Genomic DNA, 20,958 nt, shown 5'->3' with positions numbered 1-20,958 from the left:
GAATCATTTATGCATGACCAATATATGCTTTATTTTATTTTTGTACTATAATTATTCAGATATGCATATTAAAATATAAGATTCAGGGAATTCATGTGGATTTATGGAAATGCTTGGAAGATTTGAGGTCCATGGCTTAGATCCATTCATCTGGTATTTAATTTGTGAAAGATACATTAATGATCCAATTATTTTCCTTGTTCTATAACAACATTCAACAGAAATCACCACAAAGGAAGTGTCTTATGATAATGTTCTAATTGATGTGCTAGGTACAGTGTGTTGTATGACTGTGATATGGTTATTTTGAACTCAAAAGATTAGGATATAATAATTAACAAATGATGTATTGCATTTCATGGCAATATGCAGGGTATGTTGGTTCCGGAGTTGTTGGGATGTGAATATCACTGATCACTACATTTCCTTGTAGCTCATTAAAAATGAGTTACTTACAAAACATTTCAGTTTTGTTTGTGAAATGGTATTCAACATGAGAAAAGTTTGTCTACAAGGCCATCTGCCATCTTACTAGGTTTGAATAGCCTTATGTGGAGAATAATAATTATTCTACTGAAATTTCAAAGTTCCAATGGCTAATCTACCAAAAAAGTGTTACTTGCCTGAAAAGACTTCCAACTTCTTTTTAGGATAAATTCTGATATTTTACTTAGTAATAATGATAGGACTCTACAACAGATCAATGATTTTTTAGGTAACACCATTTACAATTAGGAAGGTGATCAGTGCTTCTTTAGATAAAGAAATGAAAGAGATGGTTCTTTATCTGAGAGTCAGAATGAACAATCTGCAGAAACAAAAACATGAGACTGGTGAGATTTATACAAAGGTAAAAGTCACATGGCAACAATGGTGTGACCAACAAAATGGATGGGGGGGGGGAAGAGGAGAGAGAGAAAAAAGAAATAATGTGCCCAGATAGATTAGTCAAATAGATCATCCAGAAGGAAAGGAGACCATGCCAAATAACCCAAGGTCTTTTATAGTATATGTTACCCATGGTTTTCAGAAAACAAAGCAGTGGTAACTTCACTGTTTTTCTCCAGACAGCGTCAGGAGTAAATCAGTGGGGACACAGCTCCTCCATCTGATAAATGATTAGTACAAACAAGTGTGTTTTTACCTAAAAATACTTTGTTATTACGTTTCAAGCATGTGCACACACGCACGCTGTTGTAGTAGGTTCAGAACATTCCAAACATTTACATTTACCCAAAGTCTGAGTTGGTTTTGAGGAATCAGCAACCAGCCTTCTGGGGCGCTCCTTCCTTCCACCTGGAGTGGGGCTTATGTGCCAGATCCTTGCCCAAATAGAAGCTTCAATGCACTCTAACTAAACTTTTTAAAGATTTTCTTCAAACAAAGCATATAACTCAAATTGCTCCTAACAGGGTACATCTTCGCTATCGGCCATATCGGCAGGTAGCAATCGATTTCTCGGGGCTCAATATATCGTATCTCATCTAGACGCGATATATCGATCATCGAACGCGCTCCTGTCGACTCCGAAACTCCACCAACGCGAACGGCAGTAGCGGAGTTGACAGAGAGAGCCACGGACATTGATCCTGTGCCGTGAGAACAGTAGGTAACTCGATTGAAGATACTTCGACTTCAAGTTGCGTATCTTAGATCGATCCCCCCCCCAGTGTAGACCAGCCCACAGGCTAACAATTTCCTTAGCAACACCCAATAACAATGTATTATTTTCCATATCAGAAAAGCAGCTTCAGCAAAAAAAATAAAAAAAAAAATAAAAAAAAATGTAAACACAGACAACCAGAATCAAGATCATTTTTCCACATTTCCACCCCCCCTTCTCATGAATCTGTTCTTTCACTTGATCTATCCCAGTCAGTAAAACTGCAGCTTTCAACTGTTTTTGTCTGCCTAAGAAAAGTCAGATTTTGACTCTGGCTTCGTGGTATCCTCACTTGCAGCTCAGGGGGTTCGAGTGGGGGTTAAGTGTGTAAGATGGTTGCTGATTGTATCAAATCCAGTTCTCTCACAACATATTCTATATGTCAAACCTTCATGCATACTGGAAAAGAACAGCATAGGGATAGATAGAAGTCTTTAGCATATGTATTGCATAACAAATCCTATCCACTTAACTGCCTGTACAATATCATTTGCAAGAACTTTGAAATAAATGGTAAAATAAATGTGTTTTTCTTAGTCACCAATGAAACTCTTAAAACTTGTGTGTGAGAGAGTTTAAATTCACTAGAGTTAAGGATTTCTCTTTGGGTCCATCTATTATTATTTTAAAAGAACTTTTAAGCAGCTTTTTAGGGAGTCCTGTTAATTAAAATAAAGCATTCCTCATCAAGATGAAGAAACAGATAAAAATAAATATTTGTTTATAGAATATAACACGAGATAAGAACTATACACAAAACTGGAAAGGAGAACAGAAAAAAGGCTTGAAATAATAGATACATGAAAACAAATTACCAAAAGAACACCTTAGTATGGTCAGAATTTAACAAATTAAAATTAGGTTGAATTGTGAAAGATAACTATGTCCCCCTCTAGAAATAATAAAATATGTTCTTAACCCCAATCTTTGCTTTTGAGAATTTTAAAAATTACAGCAGTTAAACCCACAGTTTGACCTACTATTCACTCTTTGAGGGCAGGTCCAGACTAGAGCTTTAAATCGATTTAAACAGCTTTAAATCGATTTAAAGCTGTAACCGTCCACACTACAGAGTACAGTAAATCGATTTTAAGGGTCCCTAAAATCGATTTCTGTACTCCACCTAAACGAGCGGAGTAACCATAAAATCGATTTCACAAAATCGATTTTATGCTAGTGTGGACGGAAACAGAAGTTAATGGCCTCCGGGAGGTATCCCATAGTGCACCAGTGGCCGCTCTGCACAGCTAAAGGAACTCTACTGCTGGCCAGGTAAACAGGAAAAGCCCCGGGAACTTTGAAATTTCAGTTCCTGTTTGCCCAGCGTGGAGCTCTCAGCAGCAGAGATAACAATGCAATCTCCTGAGAATAGGAAAAGAGCTCCAGCATGGAACACACAGGAGTTACTGGATCTGATAGCTGTATGGGGAGAAGAGTCAGTGCCTTCAGAACTGAGGTCCAGCAGACGAAATGAGAAAACCTTTGAAAAGATTTCTAATGCCATGAGACAGAGAGGACACAGTAGAGACTCGTTGCAGTGCAGGGTGAAAGTGAAGGAGCTCAGACAAGCGTATCAGAAGACCAAAGCAGCAAAGGGCAGGTCAGGATCTGGCCCCAAAACATGCCGCTTCTACGAGGAGCTGAACGCAATATTGGGGAACTGTGCAACGACAACCCTCCCCTTGTCTGTGGATTCAGAGGTGGGGGTAGTGATCTCTGCCACTGCCGAAGATTTAGAGGACGGCGAAGATCACGATGAGGATCAAGAGGAGGACGAAACAGCAGAGAGCACAGAGCATTCAATTCCCCCTAACAGCCAGGATCTTTTCCTAACCCTTACAGAAGTACCCTGCCAGCCCTCTCAAGCCAGTAACACAGAAAATGATGCTGTGGAATCGTCCTCTGGTGAGTGCACTTTTTTTAATTAAAAGCGTAGGCTGAATGAATGCAAGCCTTTTTTAGTGAGTGATTTGCCATGAGTGCTTGCATGCAGTAGCTGGAATTAGAGTTACTGAAACAGTCTGTTAACATGTCTGGGGATGGAGCGAAAATCCTCCAGGGACATCTCTATGAAGCACTCCTGGAGGTACCCCAAAAGCCTCTGCAGAAGGTTTCTGGGCAGGGCGGCCTTATTCCGTCCGCCATGAAATGAAACTTTACCATGCCATGCCTGCAGCACGTAATCAGGAATCATTGCATGACATATCCTAGCAGCAAATGGACCTAGGGACTGCTGGCATTCAAGAAGCATAATTTCTTTTTCTCTGTCTGTTATCCTCAGGAGAGTGATATCGTTCATGGTCACCTGTTAGAAAGTAATGTACTTTTAGTAAGGGAACAGAGATGACCATTAATTCCTTTCTTCTGTGCTGACCCAGTAAATGAAAAACCTTTCCTAAAACAATGACCCATGTGGTGGTTGTTAGAAAGCTATTCATTCCTATGGGGCGGTGTCTCCTAGCACTTGGCCAGCATGAATCATCGCTATTAATTGCCATGGTAGAGGGGGGATGGGGTTAGGTAGATGGCAATAAAGCTAACTCCAAAGTGCAGCACAGATGATTGTGGGAGGGAACTTGTATTTCCTTTTCCATGGCTTAAGAAAAGAAACCAGTGTTGTTCCTTAAAGCACTTTGCCCCAATACCGTTCATGCTACCTGATAATAGCAGGGGGTGTAGGGTACTACAAGCCACTGCACGGTTCACTACCAAATAACTTACCATTGTCTCCGGACACGGTCTGTGTGCTCCCCTGACCTGCGTCTGAGCTGAAATCTCAGTCCTCAGCCACAAGCAATAAGTATTAAAAGAATCCTAAGGCGACCTTGTGGTAAAGTTACATGTTCAAGGTACGGTGAATAGCGCAGTTCACTGAGAAAGACTGTATCCATTGTTCTGTGAAATGTGTCTCTTATGATTCTTCTATCACTCTTTCCACCCCACACCCGCCTCCCACAGCTGCACATTTCTCCAGCCTCCCTCTCCCTTCTCCTGTTCGACAGGGAGGTCACATAAGAAGGCTAAGAAAAAAAGAGGACGCGTGAGGAGATGTTCACAGAAATTATGGCAGTAACCCGTACTGAGAGAGCTCAGCAGGAGGACTGGAAACAATTGGTCGCAAAGTACAGGGAGGCTGCCAGTCAACGCGAATACAGGAGGGATGCTAAAAATTTCAGGTGGCAGGAAGATCAGCGCTGGCGGGCAGCAACGCTGGATCTTCTTCGTGATCAGACTGACATCCTCCGCGATATGCTGGAAGAGCTGCGGGGTCTCAGGTTGCCTCTGCAGCCCATGTATAACCTCCCTCAGTACTCACCCTGTCCCACACCTTCCAGAACCAGGCGTGTAAGAACGCGTGGGGGAAGGCTATCTGCACCAGCCAACTACACCCCTGTGGACAGTCCAACCAGAAGGCTGTCATTACATTGAAAAGCCCTTAATGTTATGTTTCTTCCCTCCTGTACTCCTCCCAAACCTCTCCCTTGGCACCTTTTACTTTCTTTACTCTCAGGACATGCTATTCAAAGGCAGTGTGAGAGTGGGTTGTTAAAGAAATAAAGCATGCAGCTTTGGAAAGCTTCAGGGAAGCTAGTTTGCAGCATCAGGAGTTAACACATGGGGAGGTGGGTAATGCAGGGGAAATAAACAAAGCAGTCACACCGTACCATGGTCCATGATAAATCTTGTTATGTCTTCTCTGATGCGCCTTCTTCTTACCAACCTCCCTCCCCCTTCCTCCAAACCTCCCTCACTCCCTTCCCCAGAGAACCCCAAGTTATGAAATTTCATGCACAGGATTGTAACAGCAAGCATGATGATTGATTGCTGAAAGGGTCTGATTTTTAATAAAGAACTCAATTTCTTTAACAAATAACAGTAACTTTATTTTCAATAAGCAAGCAGTTAAGGAAGGGTGCAGGGAAGCTTGTTTGCAGCAGCCGGAGTCAAGACATGGGGAGGTAGGTAATAACAGGGAAATAAACATACCAATCACACCGTTCCCTGGTCCATGAAGCCACTTCTGGGCTCCCTTAACTGACTTTGTCTTTCCTTCCTACATCCCTCCCTAACCCTAGCCATTTACTATTCTTCTCCCAAAAAAACCCTATTACTGTAATTCTATTCGCAGGGTTCTAAATGCAAGAGGGAGGGTGCGCTGCTTACAGTGACTGTCTTTTAATAAAGAATTCAATGTTTTCCACAGACACAGACAGCTATTTTAATTACCATAAGCAAGCAGTTGTGGAAGGGTGCAGGGAAGGCAGCTTGCAGCAGCAGGAGTGAATACATGGGGAGGGTGGTAATCAATGGAAAAGAAACTCAGCATTCAAACTGTACCCTGGCCCATGAGGAAGCTACTTTTCAGGGCTTCTCTGATGCGCACAGCATCCTGGTGTGATCTTCTAATTGCCCTGGTGTCTGGCTGTGCATAATCAGCGGCCAGGTGGTTTGCCTCAGCCTCCCACCCCGCTATAAAGGTCTCCCCCTTACTCTCACAGAGATTGTGGAGCACACAACAAGCAGCAATGACAAAGGGGATATTGGTTTGGCTAAGATCTGAGCAAGTAAGAAGCCTTCGCCATCTTCCCTTCAATCTGCCAAATGCACATTCTACCACCATTCTGCACTTGCTCAGCCTGTAATTAAACAACTCCTGAGCACTGTCAAGGCTGCCTGTGCATGGCTTCATTAGCCAGGGCATCAAGGGGTAGGCTGGGTCCCCAAGGATAACTATAGGCATTTCAACATCTCCAACTGTTATTCTCTGGTCAGGGAAGTAGGTCCCTTGCTGCAGCTGTTTAAACAGTGTAGTGCTTCTGAAGACACGAGCGTCATGAACTCTTCCTGGCCATCCCACGTGGATGTTTGGTGAAACGTCCCTTGTGATCCACCAGGGCTTGCAGCACCATCGAAAAGTATCCCTTGCGGTTTATGTACTGGGTGCCCTGGTGCTCCGGTGCCAAGATAGGTATATGGGTTCCATCTATGGCCCCCCCACAGTTAGGGAATCCCATTGCAGCAAAGCCATCCACAATGGCCTGCACGTTTCCCAGAGTCACAACCTTTCGAAGCAGCAGCTTAATGATTGCTTTGGATACTTCCAGCACAGCAGCCCCCACAGTAGATTTTCCCACTCCAAATTGATTACCGACTGACCGGTAGCTGTCTGGCATTGCAAGCTTCCAGATGGCTATTGCCACTCGCTTTTCCACTGTGAGGGCTGGTCTCATCCTGGTATTATGCCGTTTCAGGACAGGAGAAAGCGAGTCACAAAGTTCAAAGAAAGTGCTCTTACGCATGCGAAAGTTCCACAGCCACTGCGATTCGTCCCACACCTGCAGGACTATGCGGTCCCACCAGTCAGTGCTTGTTTCCCGCGCCCAAAAGCGGCGCAGAATGGGTAGAACCTCCCCCATAACCGTCAGGAGCTCCAAAGTGCAGGGGCCCGGGGTGTCGGAAAACTCATTCTCCAAGTCCTCATCGCTGTTGTCCCCGCAGTCAAGCATTCTCTCTTGCATTTCTGACTCATGGTTCAGCATGGATAGCACGAGAATGCGTGAACTATTTACAGCATTCGCGATCAAGGATAAGAGCAGACCTGGATCCATGCTTGCTGCAAAATGGCGTTTTCTCACTGCAGCCAGTAAAAACCGCGCAAAGTGACTGTGTGCCGCTGACAGGAAGGGAGGGGGTGAGGCTGTACCCAGAACCACCCACGACGGGGATTTTGGCCCCATCATGCACTGGGGTAGTAACCCATAATTCCAAAGGCCAGGGACCCGTGCAGGAACTGTGGGATAGGTACCCAGAGTGCAACGCTCAGGGAAAAGATGGACGCCAGGGAACATGGATGCTCAACATCGATGTAAGTAGCCCTAGTGTGGACGCGCAAAATCGATTTTATAAAGCCTGCTTTATAAAATTGATTTTAATAACATCGATTTTAACCTGTAGTGTGGACGTGGGCTAAGAGAGACATTTAATCTGAACACTTCACTCCACTCACCAGGCTACTGATTCAGGAAAGCACTTAAGCATGCCCTTAATTTTAACAATGTGCTTAAATGGCATTTAGGCATGTGCTCAAGTACTTTGCTAGGAATGCCTTCCTGAATTGCAGCTCAGATGAGCCTGGCAGTTGTCTTCCACTCAATGCAAAGGATTCACCCAAAGCACTTTTACAGACATTTCTTTTCTCAAGGGAAAGCAACAGTTCACATCCTATTAATTTTCTTGGTAACTGGTATGCAGCAGGCACAGTATTCTATTGTTCTTGCTCATTAAACTTCACATGCTTCTAGAAAGTGCAAGAGGTATTTTTCCTTCTTGTTGTGAGAGCTTTACCCTCATCAATGATACTGCTAAAAATGAGAGCATATCTTACTAAGATTCCTCAAGGAATCAATTCTGAAGCACTTAGAAGAGAGGAAAGTGATCAGGAACAGTCAGCACGGATTCACAAAGGGCAAGTCATGCCTGACTAACCCAATTGCCTTCCATGAGGAGATAATTGGGTCTGTGGATGAGGGGAAAGCAGTGGATGTGATATTCCTTGATTTTAGCAAAGCTTTTGATATGGTCTCCCACAGTATTCTTGCCAGCAAGTTAAAGAAGTATGGGCTGGATGACTGGACTATAAGGTAGTGTGACAAAGTTCCTCCTCCATCCTGGTGGGTCCTGCGCTTACTGGCAGATTTGCACACCTTAGTGATCTTCCCCTCTGGTGTAACCCACAGTCTGGGTCAACTCCTCCTGTATCTGATCAGAAGTTGGGAGGTTTGGGGGGAACCCAGGCCCACCCTCTACTCCGGGTTCCAGCCCAGGGCCCTGTGGATTGTAGCTGTCTATAGTGCCTCCTGTAACAGCTGCATGACAGCTACAACTCCCTGGGCTACTTCCCCATGGCCTCCTCCAAACACCTTCTTTATCCTCACCACAGGACCTTCCTCCTAGTGTCTGATAATGCTTGTACTCCTTAGTCCTCCAGCAGCACACCCCCTCATTCACTCTCAGCTCCTTGAGCCTCTTGCTCCCAGCTCCTCACATGCCCACCACAAACTGAAGTGAGCTCCTTTTTAAACCCAGGTGCCCTGATTAGCCTGCCCTGATTGGCTGCAGGTGTTCTAATCAGCCTGTCTGCCTTAATTGGTTTTAGCAGGTTCCTGATTACTCTAGTGCAGCCCCTGCTCTGGTCACTCAGGGAACAGAAAACTACTCAGCCAGTGACCAGTATATTTGCCCTCTACCAGACTCCTGTACCCCACTGGCCTGAGTCTGTCACAGTGGATAGAAAGCTGGCTGAATCGTCGGGCTCAATGGATAGTGATCAAGGGCTCCAGTCTAGCTGGCAGCTGGCTTCAAGTGGAGTGACCCAAGGGTCGATCCTGGGGGTGTTTTTGTTCAATATCTTCATTAATGATCTGGAGGATGGTGTGGACTGCACTCTCAGCAAGTTTGAAGATGACACTAAACTTGGAGGAGTGGTAGATACGCTGGAGGGTAGGGATAGGATACAGAGGGACCTAGACAAATTAGAGGACTGGGCCAAAAGAAATCTGATGAGGTTCAACAAGGACAGTGCAGAGTCCTGCACTTAGGATGGAAGAATCCCATTCACTGTTACAGACTAGGGACCGAATGGCCAGGAAGCAGTTCTGCAGAAAGGACCTAGGGGTTTCAGTGGACGAGAAGCTGGATATGAGTCAACAGTGTGCCCTTGTTGCCAAGAAGGCTAATGGCATTTTGGGCTGTATAAGTAGGGGCACTGCCAGCAGATCAAGGGATGTGATCATTCCCCTCTATTTGACATTGGTGAGGCTTTATCTGGAGTACAGTGTCCAGTTTTGAGTCCCACACTACAAGAAGGATGTGGAAAAATTGGGAAGAGTCCAGCGGAAGGCAACAAAAATGATTAGGGGGCTGGAGCACACGACTTATGAGGAGAGGCTGAGGGAACTGGGATTGTTTAGTCTGCAGAGGAGAAGAATGAGGGGGGATTTGATAGCTGTTTTCAACTACCTGAAAGGGGGTTCCAAAGAGGATGGATCTAGACTGTTCTCAGTGGTACCTGATGATAGAACAAGGAGTAATGGTCTCAAGTTGCAGTGGGGGAGGTTTAGGTTGGATATTAGGAAAAATCTTTTTCACTCAGAGAGTGGTGAAGCCCTGGAATGAGTTACCTAAGGAGGTGGTGGAATCTCCTTCCTTAGAGGTTTTTAAAGTCAGGCTTGACAAAGCCCTGGCTGGGATGATTTAGTTGGGAATTGGTCCTGCTTTGAGCAGGGGGTTGGACTAGATGACCTCCTGAGGTCCCTTCCAACCCCGATATTCTATGATTCTATGATTCTAAAAATAAAGCAAAGTTTATCAAAATTACACGTGAATACAAATTATCAAAAATTCTGAGATATCCAATAGAGATTTAAAACAGATACAAGATTCTTCAGTATCTGCAAGTACAGTGATGCAGTAGTTCATGTACAACAAATTGATTACAATCAGTTCTCTCACTTTGCTAATCTTGAGGAATTTTCTCAACACTTTTTTAATGTCTCCCTAAGATTGCACAAATTATCCATCAAAAGTATCCTTGTCAAGGCCAACAAAGCCCTTAGTCTTGTGCTTTACCTTCAGTACAGGATTGATCCCATTGATTTCAGTGTGCTTACTCATGTTCCAAAAGTTTAGTCCTTGCTTAAGGGTTTTGCTAGACTGGGACACAAGTGAACATTAAGCCTATTATTTTCCATTCCCACACAAATATTAAAGAACCAGTTCTTACACAGAATAAACAGAAACCCTAAAAGATCTGAACAACCTGTCTCCAGAACAATAGATCTGGAAATTAGAAAATTAGAAAATCCAGCCTCTATGTTAAAAAACAAACAAACAATGAGAGTGGAAGGGAGGAAGGAAGGGAGAGGGAGGAGAGCAGCAAAGGAGATAAATAAAACAATTACCAAAGAAAAATGTGTGAAAAAAATGGTATTGGGTACATTTTCAATGTGATGCTTGTGATTCACATTGCTGTTAAATGAAATTGGACAGATAAATCCCTCTTAGTGCACCAGAAATGTTACCCAGGTATGTTTATTCATGATTTTACTTTCTTTACTCACTATATCACAAAGCCAAGAGCTGGCACAAAAAAATAGCAGGCAAAGATCAGAGAAGTCAGGAAAAATAAAAAGAACATTTGCTACATGCATCATGGATACATCATTGTTGATGTTTTATTTATATCAAAGTTGTGTATTTCTACCCAGGAATTGAAGGAAAAAAGGTAGTACTGAGCCTTAAATCTTCTGTCTTGCTATATATGAATAATACTACACATAAATCAGATAAACACAGTGTATGTTTTCTCATACTCAGATTCCAATTACTGCATCATAACATCAACCAGTTATCTGCATTCTGTATGGTAAGGGAACCTCTGATTATCCAGTTATTTTAACCTTAAATCTACATTATTTTTACACTCTGTCTCTCCCTAAAATGGATCTAATGGAATTGATTTGTTTTTGCACTTTTTATAATGTAATCCGAATCACACATTTTACAAAGGAAAAAAATTCTCCTGTCTGATTTGTATTGCAGAACGTAGATCTCTATTGCATATTCTGCAATGGTTGAGGATAATGTCAGCAATTAACAGGGAAGAAATAAAGAATAATAGTCAGTGGAGATCCACCACAAGTATCAAGGAGAAGAATTTTCCCTTAAATCTGCATTTGAACTCTACTTCCAAAGGTGAAGAGACAAATATTTCAGAATTTTCCACTAAGCATTGTCCCTGCGAGCTATTCTTATATTGAACGTAGTTATACTTCTATCAGTAAAGGGGAAGAAACATATTTCAAGATGATCTTAAGAACCCCTCCCCCCGATTTTCTTCTTTAAAAATAGCCTACATCCAGTATTTGGTGTCTAAGAAGTTTGGGTTTTGCTCTTATTTCTCATGCATGAGCTAACTCTCATTCCAAATCACCTTTTTTTGTGTGTGGGGAGGGCGGAGTGGAGGGAGACAGGAAAATGTATGGTATTCCTCATTTCATTTTGTACTTTCAATATTTTCTTTTAAGATTCTTCTACTCTGCTGATAATTTTATTCCTTCCTCCACATCCTTTCTTTTCTACCATATCGCATTCCCATGTCTCTGTGGGTTAAATAAAATCCTATTCAACTTTCCATGTTTCTCTAAAAAAGGCCTTACAGCTATGTATTGGCACTAGAACTGTACTATACTCTTTACATAATGTAGCTAGATAGTTTTTAATCAATAGATACAGAACTGTACTGGAACTATAAAAAGTTCTAAGACTCTTCCTGTTATACTCAAAGGCCTATATGAACATGTATGATCAGCTTTTCTGTATTCATAAAGGAAAGGAATGACTCTCTAAAAAGAAATTCCATGCACCACAAAAGAGCCATCATGAATAATGTTATTTCCCCAATATATTATATTTTTACCTCAATGTTTTGGAGATATAATTACTGGACAGTTCATAAAAATCAGTTTAAGAATCTGAAAAGGGGACAAGCAAAAAAGAAAAATTTACTCTTCAAATACCAACATTCAGGTGGATTACAGAACATAACCAACAGTATTAACATGGCCTGTGTTGTAATAAAACAGGGAAATCATTTCCAATATGAAAAATCATATTGTACCCCTTTTGTTAAGCACTGAAACTATAATAACAAGCCTAACTAGAAACTACATTTTGGTAAGTGGCATGATAAATAAAAAAGAATAAAGAAACTACCAAGTATCTGTAAGAAAAAAATCTGTTAGGACATGCTGCTGAGAAATTGAATATTTTAAAAAGTGATATAATTATCTGATCATTACTCCATCTTTTTACATTAAAATTTCATAAAAAAATGAAAAACAAAATTCAGAAAGCAGAAAAATATATCTTACCTATGATAAAAAGAATTTCCACTGCAATGTCACTGACAGTTGTGCTTCGAGTTGTAGATAGCTCATCATTGCCAATAAAGCAAACATTGTAAGGTACAGTCACAGCAACATAAAATGTTGCCAGTAAAATAAGCCAGTCCCAGCCAGCTTTAAAAGTGCTAAAATGCAACAGTACGAATTTGGACTTTTTTGCATCTGAAACTTTGTATTCCGGAAATGCTGGTTTATCTACAAAAACATTCTGAAAGAGAAAGAATGGGAGAAGTTATGAAAAAATATTTGACCTCAGATTATATTTCAATTAATTTGAACTTTCATGTTATCAAAAGAGCCAAGAAATATTTGTGACACTTACAGTGGGGCAAATACTGCAAAAAGTTTTTTGGTAAATAATCATTCAAATTTACAAACAGATTCACTTTGAGTGTATTTGTAAACCCTTTTGTGGCCCCTCTATGAATATGCTAAAAAAACAAAATCATTTGCTAGATTATTTTCCCAGACAGTGAAAGTTAAGCAAATATTGCAGAATATCAAAGGAAAGTGGATTTTCCATTCATAAGCTATAGCAAACATCACTGAAATTTGACCTTGACAGTTGCATCCATTCAGTTGGGGAACAGAAATATATCACATGATCTACACATCCAATTGTGAAGATGCGGTTCTGGTGGGACCCAACTGAGAGTGCCAATTCAGGACCAATTGCTTAAACAGGGCAGTTACAGCCCTAGGCTGGGGTTTTTCCACCTCTAAGGCAAACCAAACCAGCCAGACAAAAAGAACTTTGGTTTCACCCCACTGGCTAACCACAAGTCACACAAGCAATTTTCTTAGACACTCCAGTCTCCCAGTATCACCACCAGTCCCACTCATCCAGGGGATGAATGGTTATGAAAACCAACACCCCAATAAAAGAAAAAGGTTCTCTCGATTCCAAAGAATCAAGCCCCAGACCCAAGTCGATATACACATCAGATCTTACCCACAAATCACGCTGTTGCCAATCCTTTAGAATCTAAAATCTAAAGGTTTACTCATAAAGGAAAAAACGTAGAGATGAGAGCTAGAATTGGTTAAATGGAATCAATTACATACAGTAATGGCCAAGTTCTTAGTTCAGGCTTGTAGAAGAGATGGAGTAAAACTGCAGGGTCAAATCAAGTCTCTGGAGTACATCCACAGCTGGGATGGGTCATTCAGTCCTTAGTTCAGAGCTTCAGTTTGTAGCCAAGTGCCTCCAGGGGTAAAAGCAGGATTGAAGACAAGATGGAGATGAGGCATCAGCCTTTTATAGGCTTTTCCAGGTGTAAGAACACTTCTTTGTTCTTACTGTGGAAAATTACAGCAAAATGGAGTCTGGAGTCACGTGGGCAAGTTCCTGCATACTTTGCTAAGTTACAGGGCGTATTTGCCTTCTCTCAATGGGTCAGTTGTATAGCTGATGGTCCTTAATGGGCCATCAAGCAAGCTAGGCAGAGCTAACATCAACTTGTCTGGGATGTCTCCCAGAAGCACAGCATAACTTTGAAATACAGATAGTATAGAGCCAATACTCATAACTTCAACTACAAAATGATACATACATATAGACACCATAATTATAACCAGCAACCCAAAACCTGGTCTTAGACACCTTATATGACACCCTTTACATAAGATTTGGTGCCACTACAGGACCTTGGTTGCAACTATGTTCTATATGGTCCCAGATTATATCAATAACGTCACACTAATCAAAACTACTTCTGTTTAATATAGCAATTTTCACAATGAACCACCTGTGAGCAAACTACAGAGAGAATTATTTGAAGAATTTATCTAGTAAACAATTTTCAAAAACAAATTTTGGGAAAATCTGTTTGCAGGTCATTCATAAAGAGAAAAAGAAGCAAAATTTACTCAAATTGTTATGAATTAATTATACTGCCTTCTTGTAAGAGAAAGTTAGTTTGTTTCAATTTACCTTTTGATGCCTGCTAATGAATGTTAACACTATTTATAATTACTTTAGGACCAGATCTTGCCTCACACATATATTTAACATGACCCAATAAACATTAGAGAATACATATAGTGCACTGGGTAGTCTTGTTCCCCAGAGGAACAACTTGTTTGAATCCTTAACATTTGCAGGGGTCCCTGCAAATACGAAGTTCAGATTCAAATACACTTCCCAATTCCTTCATTTTCGGTCTCTTCATCTTTCACTTAAAAAAAAAAAGTCTACTCCTGCTGAACAGCAGCATCTAGTTCATGAACCTTTTCATAATATTATTCACTAACAGAAGCTTTTCATTGTCTGTACTGCATAATACTGTACTTTCATAATATTATTCACTAACAGAAGCTTTTCATTATCTGTACTGCAGGCCTGGTGATAACAGCACTAGCCAGGATCAGAATGACACTCGGCAAGTGTCATTCTGATCCTGGCTAGTGCTGTTATCACCAGGCCTGCAGTACAGATAATGAAAAGCTTCACAAAATACAGTGTAGAAATCGGCGTGCATTCAGCAAGCCAAGGTTGCTTCTGATTCTGAAGCTATTTGATATGAACATAACAGGTGGATAACAATCGTTCAACTGCAGGCATAATCAAACTAGTTTAGTCTGACACAACCTTTATCACTGCAAGTTTCTCTCAGAATACTCATATTCCTGTCTTTTCCATCCTCAGCTTCTTCATTCTTCAAGATCAAGGGCTGAATTTCCACGGTTGCTGAGCTTTTGCTTTGTTCTGGTTTTCAACAGCTTTATTCAGTTTTCCTATGTTCCACTAAGTCCAGACTGTTGTCAGTTAATTTTAAATCAGTTTAAAATGTTCCTCTTCATATTAGTTCTAGTTCTCCTTTGAGAAGCATCTTCTCTTCCAGCTCCTTTTGTTTTATGTTTACTGATGCTAACTTAGAATTCACCATTTCTCCATGACATTTCTCCCACTCCTCTTCTGCATTAGCTCTCTCTCTTTGCTACAATTACTCAAATTATTTCATAAATCTTGCTAGGTTACCTTCGTACTCTGCAATAGTAATCCATTTTTGCAGCTACTTAACCTGTGGGGTTGTTTTTTTCTCCCCACTCACCAAATATAATTTAAGTCCAGAAGGGACCTCCAGATCATCCAGTCTGACCTCCATATATCACAGGCTACCAACACCGCCCAGCCACCCACATGCCACACCTACCAATCTGAATTAGACAAAGGTATTACTGCCTTCAGGAGACTAAACTATTATGTGTCACAGGCAGAAAAGAGGAGGGACTGAAGTGCACTGATGCCCAAAGGCCCTTGTAGTGTCAGGAAATCGACTGAGATATACCCATAAGAACTGCACCCACCATTGCAGAAGGCGGCAAACAAACCAACCAACCAAAAAGACAAGGTCACTGCCACTCTGACCTAGGAGGAAATTACCTTCTTGAGCATGCCCTCACCCCCCCATGCCCAGTGTCGTATCTCCAACAGCAGTCATTCTTGATGCATCAGAGGAAGGATCACAGCAAGGGTGCTGGAATCTTTGTAGAAGTGGGGGGAGGAGTGGCAGCAGCAAGACCAAAGTTCCTCCTCCCTTTCCACAGTTGGCGGCTCCAGCAGTGAGCCAGCTGCCGTTTCTTCTGGCACCACAGCAGCCCATGGTGGGTGAAAGGTGCATTTGCAGTGACTCCCCAGCAGAATAATATATTCTGTTTGGGGAAAAAGATCTGCAGGATACATAAGTTCCGTGCTTATGTTTCTTTTGTTAAAAAGAAAGAGAGACTCTGTGTGTGTGTGTGTGTGTGTGTGTGTGTGTGTGTGTGTGTGTGTGTGTGTGTGTGTGTGTGTGTGTGTGTGTGTGTGTGTGTGTGTGTGTGTGTGTGTGTGTGTGTGTGTGTGTGTGTGTACACCCCCCTGGCACAGTTGATTCCGCTGGCCTGGAATATTTGACCTCTGCAATTCTTTTTGCATTATTTTGCACTAGCCCCAACCCAGGGGAATTTCCAGGGAAGTCTAGTAAACGTTCATAATTGTGCTTGAGAGGCAGTATGATCCTTAAGATAGTGCACTAGCCCACAGGTCAAGACACTTGGTTTCTCTTCCCACTGATCCGCTGTATGATCCTTGGATCAATCCCTACATTTCCCTTCCCATCATTTGTCTGATTTGTTTATCTAGATTATAAACTCTTAATGGCAGGGACTATCTTTTACATGTATGTACAGCAGTATGCTGCTCTAAAAATCTTTCTTCTTTTGTGTTTTTGGCTATTGGTGGTTTCTTGTTTGTCCTTGTCATAGGCCTGGGTGAGTTTAATTACATTGCAATACAGCTGTTGAAATTATTTTCCCTAAGCAGGAAGAATCTTGAGCTTGACAAGAACCAAGTTTGTTCCTCTGCTTTAAGTTCTTCATTATAAGAGCTATCATTCTTATCTTCATCTTTTCACAAATCTTAGTTCACTTTTTAATTTCCAGAATTTTTTTTTTCTTCCAGGAACTGATAAAGCAATAGGAAAGACAAGGAACAATGAAGCAAGTCTAATGTGATCAGCAGTGCCTTAGAGCTATCATTGTAATATTGCTACGAATAATAAAGTTACTGTAGCTTGAGGGGAAAAAAAATCAGTTTTGACAAGTCAGGCTCTCGGACAATTCTAGTTGTGAATATAGTCAATTAAGTCCTTCTATTGATACACAAATGTGCTTTCTCATTCAGGGCTAGAGTGTGCCTTTAGAGCACAACCCTGAGTGTGGGATAGTGCAGACCACAATATCTCCCCCAAGCTCTGCAGTACACAGAGGGCAGTCTGCACTGCAATTAAAGACCCATGGCTGGCCTAAGTCAGCTGACTTGGGCTTGTGGGGCCCGGGCTATGGGGCCGTAACATTTACAGCGTTATGTTCAGGCCCAAGCTCTAGGATCCTGTGAGGTCCTAGAGTCTGGGCTCCAGCCTGAGCCCAAACATCTACACTACAATTTTACAGCTCCATAGCTCAGTGTAATGATCCTTTGTAACTAAAACAGTACTATAATATATTTATTTTCTGTGAGTCAAAAATAACATGGGAGGAACTGAAGCACTGCCTGTGCCTAAAGCCAGCCGCAATACTAACCTATCGAACAGATGGACAGTGTCCAAAAATGGCTAATATAGCATAAATCCTAAGGCATTTGATATTCTGCTACTTCTCAAATGTTATCCATATGCACTGGAATTTTCCATGTAGCTAAATACACTTCTGATGTTTTCACTGCAGCCTCTTGATTTCTTAAATTGATTGGTTACTTGGGCAGCTGGTAGGATCCTTCCATGTGTGTGAAAAAAACTAAACCAAACTAACTATGCTATAGCCTGTAGAGGCTTAACAAATGGTGCATTTTCCTTCTTTTCTATCATCAACCATAAGTATGTAGGCCATACTTTCAGCATGGTGGACTGAAAAAGACTTGCAAGTCATGGTGGATAATCAGCTGAACGGGAGCTCCCAGTGTGATGCTGTGGCCTAAATGATTGTTGTGATCCTGGAATGTATAAACACAGGAATATCAGGTAGAAGCAGGCAAGTTGTATATCTTTGTATCTGGCACTGGTGCATCTGCTGTTGGAACACCATGACCAGCGCTGGTGCATGCAATTCAAGAAGGATATTGATAAATTGGAGCAGGATTCAGAGAAGAACCACAGCAATGATTAAAAGATTAAAAACTTATCTCATAGTGAAAGACTCAAGGAACTTGGTATGTTTAGATTAGCAAAGAGAAGGGTAAAGGGTGATTTGATTACAGTCGATAAATATCTACATGGGGAACAAAAAAATTATAATAGAAAGCTCTTCAATGTTGCAAAGGTATAACCTGATACAATGGCTAGAAGCTGAAGCTAGACAAAGTCAGACTAGAAATAAGGCAAAACTTGTTTAATAGTGAGGATAATTAACCACTATAGCAATATACCAAGGCTTGTGACAGATTCTCCATAACTGGACATTTAAAAATCAAGATTAGATGTTTTTCTAAAATATATGTGCTATTTCAAACAGAAAATTAATTCAAGGAAGTTCTGTGGCCTATGCTATAGCTGTCCCTGCTGGTTTTATAACCTATGACACTATACCTTGGGTACATTATTTTAGATATCTGCTCTAAGTGTGAAAAAGATGCTGGATTAAGCACCCACTGTATACACAGAGTATTACAACTGACTGAGAATATTTTGGCTCTTTGGCCAAATATTAAACTAGAGATCCTTAATATATAGCTATTTTAGGAGTTCAGTCAAGTGAACTGTATCTGTCTCTTTCTAGAGACTAAGTCTGACGAAAAAGTATTTTTTTCTCCACATCCAAAGCCATATTTTTCATTTAATATCACCTTACTTCCACATTCAGAACTTTCAGTTGCTGCAAAATAAAAGCTGATAAAATTCAAAATCTGTTTCTACCTTTTGTTTAGAAATTAACTTTAATTGGTTTTGTTTTGTGTGGTTTTCAAATTGAATGTTATGTTACATACACGAAAAATATCTTAAAAGAACATTATGGTTGCAGTCAAGCTCCCAAAAGTGAGCAAATGCCAGACTTAAGCTCACCTGTGCAACTTTAATTGTGTGTATTCATTACAATATATTTTTAATTAAATGGTCACATAGTATTTTTTCCACAGGACCCCTGCCTCATTCAGTGCACAGTGCTCACTAAATTAGCTGCTGTTCAATATTTTTGTCTGCCCAGTTATTGAATGTATGATCTCAAGCCTTTATTTATTATTTGCATATTATTTGTACTCCGCTCTGAAAAAAGAATTACTAATTTCCTCATGGGCCTATCTAGGTCAATCATCACTAATAAATGAGTGCTTCACAAACATTACTTTATTTTCATAATGCTCCGTAAAGGTGAGGGGGTGGTATAATCCCCATTTTATAGATGGGGAACTAAGGCAGACGAATTAAGGTCAAAAGTACCCATTAATTCAAAGGCGCTGGTAGTAGTGGTGCTGCCGCACCCACTGACTTGAAGTGGTTTCCATCATATATGGGATTTACAGTTTGGTTCAATGGCTGTCAGCAGTCCACTATACAAATTATTCCAGTACCCCTGCAATAATTTGGCACACCCAATCTGAGCTACCTTGGACCTGATTTTTCAGAGTATATAGCATTATATATCACTAATATATTTAAAGCAGTTCCCATTGACTTCAGTTGCAGTTGTAAGTGCTCAGCATTTCTGCAAATCTGACCCCAAGGTCTCAAGTCAGGCATGCAGAAAATGAAAAACACAATGGGGGACCACCTGTGAGAGGTTTGCTTTAAGTCACTTGCCCAGCATCGTACAGCAACTCTGTGGCAGAGGCAGGGATAGAATCCAGTTCTCCAGGGCAGCATTCAACTGCTTTAACCATGAGACCCTCCAATCTCTTCCTCCAATGCCCCGCCTCATTCACTACACATCTTCCAACTACTGCAACAAATGAAGCAAGAGTCCTACAGACAACAGCCTCCTTCTTTACACAACCCTCACAAATCCTCAGAGCGGTTCATCATATGCATTGAATGAGGGATCCTGCAGAAAAAAACAGCATGGGATCACGTAATTAAAGACCGTATCATAATGCATACACACAAGGGGAGTGAATTAAGGTAAAACAGCCAACTTAATTCTGACATTTCCTAATTTTAGTGCTTGACTTTGCAACCTTAGCATTCTTTTAACATATTTTAGGGTATGCAATTTTCTGCATGTTTAAAATAGTGGAAAAAGTAAAATTTCATCACGTGGAATCATACTGACACTCATGAATCAGCAGGGTTGAAACCTTTACATCTGCCACACAGACCAAGGTCATTTGAGCTAACAGAGTTACTGATTGCAGTAGGAGATTGTCATCCTAGATGTGAACCAGCACTCGATGGTGATGAGACACTTTACCAGTGGGTTTCATAGATATTTGTTGACAGCAGAGGAATGGTGAGATTCATGAATCTTGAGCAACCAGGCTCTAGATGGATGGAGATGCTCTTGTGGGCAGACTCTTCTGCCTGTTCTCAAGCTTGACTCTTTGTGCCCCATTCCCTCCTACTTGATTCTCTCTCAATCATGTCTTTTTCCCACCCTGGCTCCTCAGTCCTGTCCTACTAGCCTCAGCTAGCCGGTCCCAGTGTCCAATCCTCAGGCTTCTCAGCCTGGTGCCAGTCTCCTTACCCAGTCAGTCCTAATCTCCACCTCTGGTTGCTCTGTCTCAGGCTGCATCCTCCACTCCCAGTCTACTTGTTCAGTCATTCCCAGTTTCCACCAGCTCCTATCTCCAGTCTCCTTGTCAGCAAGCCCAAGTTCCACCCATCCTTGTCTATATCCATCTCCCCTGGCTCCCAGTTCCAGTCT

The 20,958-nt window shown here is 41.5% G+C and overlaps 1 protein-coding gene across 1 annotated transcript in view; it reads right to left on the bottom strand.

The window, feature by feature from the left end:
* The window catches only part of KCNH8 (potassium voltage-gated channel subfamily H member 8), a 360,755-nt gene that overhangs the window by 154,198 nt on the left and 185,599 nt on the right, over positions 1–20,958 (bottom strand). The window contains exon 5 of the mRNA XM_030550923.1: positions 12,595–12,835. Coding sequence (XP_030406783.1) covers positions 12,595–12,835 — 241 coding nt within the window. The remainder of the gene's footprint in view (positions 1–12,594; positions 12,836–20,958) is intronic.

This window comes from Gopherus evgoodei, chromosome 2 (genome assembly GCF_007399415.2).
Source record: "Gopherus evgoodei ecotype Sinaloan lineage chromosome 2, rGopEvg1_v1.p, whole genome shotgun sequence".
Lineage (NCBI taxonomy): Eukaryota > Metazoa > Chordata > Testudines > Testudinidae > Gopherus > Gopherus evgoodei.
This window is presented reverse-complemented; position numbering and strand designations above follow the sequence as displayed.